This window comes from Oncorhynchus clarkii, chromosome 13 (genome assembly GCF_045791955.1).
Source record: "Oncorhynchus clarkii lewisi isolate Uvic-CL-2024 chromosome 13, UVic_Ocla_1.0, whole genome shotgun sequence".
In the NCBI taxonomy this organism is placed as follows: domain Eukaryota; kingdom Metazoa; phylum Chordata; class Actinopteri; order Salmoniformes; family Salmonidae; genus Oncorhynchus; species Oncorhynchus clarkii.
In genome coordinates, this window is record NC_092159.1 from 64,676,564 (window position 1) to 64,679,063 (window position 2,500).

At 48.2% G+C, this 2,500-nt stretch overlaps 1 protein-coding gene across 1 annotated transcript in view; it reads right to left on the reverse strand.

Annotated features, from left to right (window-relative positions):
* Positions 1-2,500, reverse strand: part of LOC139365258 (voltage-dependent T-type calcium channel subunit alpha-1H-like) — a 102,666-nt gene that overhangs the window by 65,174 nt on the left and 34,992 nt on the right. The window contains exon 7 of the mRNA XM_071102764.1: positions 995-1,233. Coding sequence (XP_070958865.1) covers positions 995-1,233 — 239 coding nt within the window. The remainder of the gene's footprint in view (positions 1-994; positions 1,234-2,500) is intronic.

Here is a 2,500-nt window from a genome sequence, read left to right on the forward strand (position 1 = left end):
TCTGTCAGGTTAGATGGGGAGCGTTGCTGCTAAGCTATTTTCAGGTTTCTCCAGAGATGTTAGATTGGGTTCAAGTACGAGCCACTCAAGGACATTCAGAAACTTGTTCCAAAGCCACTCTTGTGTTTTCTTGGCTAAGTGCTTAGGGTCGTTGTCCTGTTGGAAGGGGTTTTCATCAAGGATGTCTCTGTGCTCCGTTCATTTTTGCCTCGATCTTGACTAGTCTCCCTGCCGCTGAAAAACATCCCCACAGCATGATTCTGCCACCACCATGGTGCCAGGTTTCCTCCAGACATGACGCTTGGCATTCAGGCCATATAGTTCAATCTTGGTTTCATCAAACCAGAGAATCTTGTTTCTCATGATCTGAGAGTCCTTTAGTTGCCTTTTGGCAAACTCCAAGTGGGCTGTCATGTGTCTTTTACTGATGAGTGGCTTCCGTCTGGCCTGATTGGTGGAGTGCTGCAGAGATGGTTGTCCTTATGGAAGGTTCTCCCATCTCCACAGAGGATCTCTGGAGCTCCGTCAGAGTGACCATCGGGTTCTTGGTCACCTCCCTGACCAAGGCCCTTCTCCCCCGATTGCTCAGTTTGGCCGGGCAGCCAGCTCTAGGAAGAGTCTTGGTGGTTCCAAACTTCTTCCATTTAAGAATGATGGAGGCCACTGTGTTCTTGGGGACGTGCAATGCTGCAGAAATGTTGTGGTACCCTTCTCCTGATCTGTACCTTGACACAATCCTGTCTCGGAGCTCTACAGACAATTCCTTGATGTCATTATGGGGTATTGTGTGTAGACAGATTTAAAAAAAAAAAACAATTTTATAATAAGGCTGTAATTTAAACAAAATGTGTAAAAATTCAAGGGGTTTGAATACTTTCCGAAGTCTCTGTATATAATAGGTAGTTGTGTAAATACATATTTAAAAAACTGAAAAAGACTTTCAAAAATAAGTTTAGAAATAATAATAATGAATTTGTCGTCGTCGTCGTCCTACCTGTGCCAGGTTGTGTACATGCGTTGTAGTCGTCGGGTCAGTTTACGGTAGAGGTGTGAAACGTATCTCAGCATCTCTTCGTAGCAGGATCCCGGTTCGCTGTAGCTGGCCAGAGTACTGTCGTTGGACATGTAACGCGCTCGCTGCTCGCGCATCAACGCGTTCTCACGCTGCTTCGTCTCCGCAAACTGGGTCGCTATGACTACCAGACACAGGTTGATCATGAAGAAAGAGCCCACCTGACGAAGAGAGGGAGGGAGGGAGGGAGGGAGAGTGAGAGTGAGGGAGGGAGGGAGGGCGGGAGGGAGGGAGGGAGGGAGAGAGACGGAGAGAGAGAGAGGGAGGGAGGGAGGGAGGGAGGGAGGGAGGGAGGGAGGGAGGGAGGGAGGGAGGGAGGGAGGGAGGGAGGGAGGGAGGGAAGGAGGGAAGGAAGGAGTGAGGGAGAAAGAGAGAGAGGGAGTGAGGGAGGGAGGTAGGGAGGGAGGGAGATAGGGAGGGAGAGAGAGAGAGAGAGATGGAGAGAGGGAGGGAGGGAGGGAGGGAGGGAGGGAGAGAGAGAGAGAGAGATGGAGAGAGAGAGAGAGAGGGAGGGAGGGAGGGAGGGAGGGAGGGAGGGAGGGAGGGAGGGAGGGAGGGAGGGAGGGAGGGAGGGAGGGACGACCAAGAACGCACACAGAGTTAGAGAGAGTAAAGACGTTGGGAAAACTACTACAGCGAGACGTACTTCACTAATCATAAATCGGAAAACCCACCGACACAGGGCCAAGCAGAAACATACACAGAGTTAGTGTGGGACAACCAGTAGCCGTCACAGAGTTTCAGGTCATTATTAAAGGCCCATTCCGCCATTTAGTTAAATTGAAGGTTTTATATCACTGAAACCAGGCAGTTGGATGACGTAAGGGACTGTGTTAATTTGACAGAAATGACTGACTCACTCTGCAGACTAGCGCGTAACGCTCGCGTTGGATGACGTAAGGAACTGTGTTAATTTGACAGAAATGACTGACTCACTCTGCAGACTAGCGCTCGCATTGAAAAAAAAGAAGGTACAAATACATGATATTAAATCATTTCATTTACTGCTTGCGTGGGTCAACGAGGCGCTAAAATACAACTTGGTTCTGTTTGTGACGCGCTGCAAGTCCCACCTCTCCCATCCCCTCATTTTGGTGTTTAGGAGCATATTCCCACGTGGGTGATTGAAAGATGGACTGAGGTTCACACTCCAGTCCAGATGGTGGTGGTAGAGCAACTTAAAGTTGGTTGACAACCGGCATATACAATCCACGAAGAAGAAGATACTGTACTCTGATTCTATACTGTACTCTGATTCTATACTGATCTCTGATTCTACACTGATCTCTGATTCTATACTATACTCTGATTCTATACTGATCTCTGATTCTATACTGTACTCTGATTCTATACTGTACTCTGATTCTATACTGATCTCTGTGTGAGTGTCTGTCTGATTCTATACTGTACTCTGATTCTATACTGTAC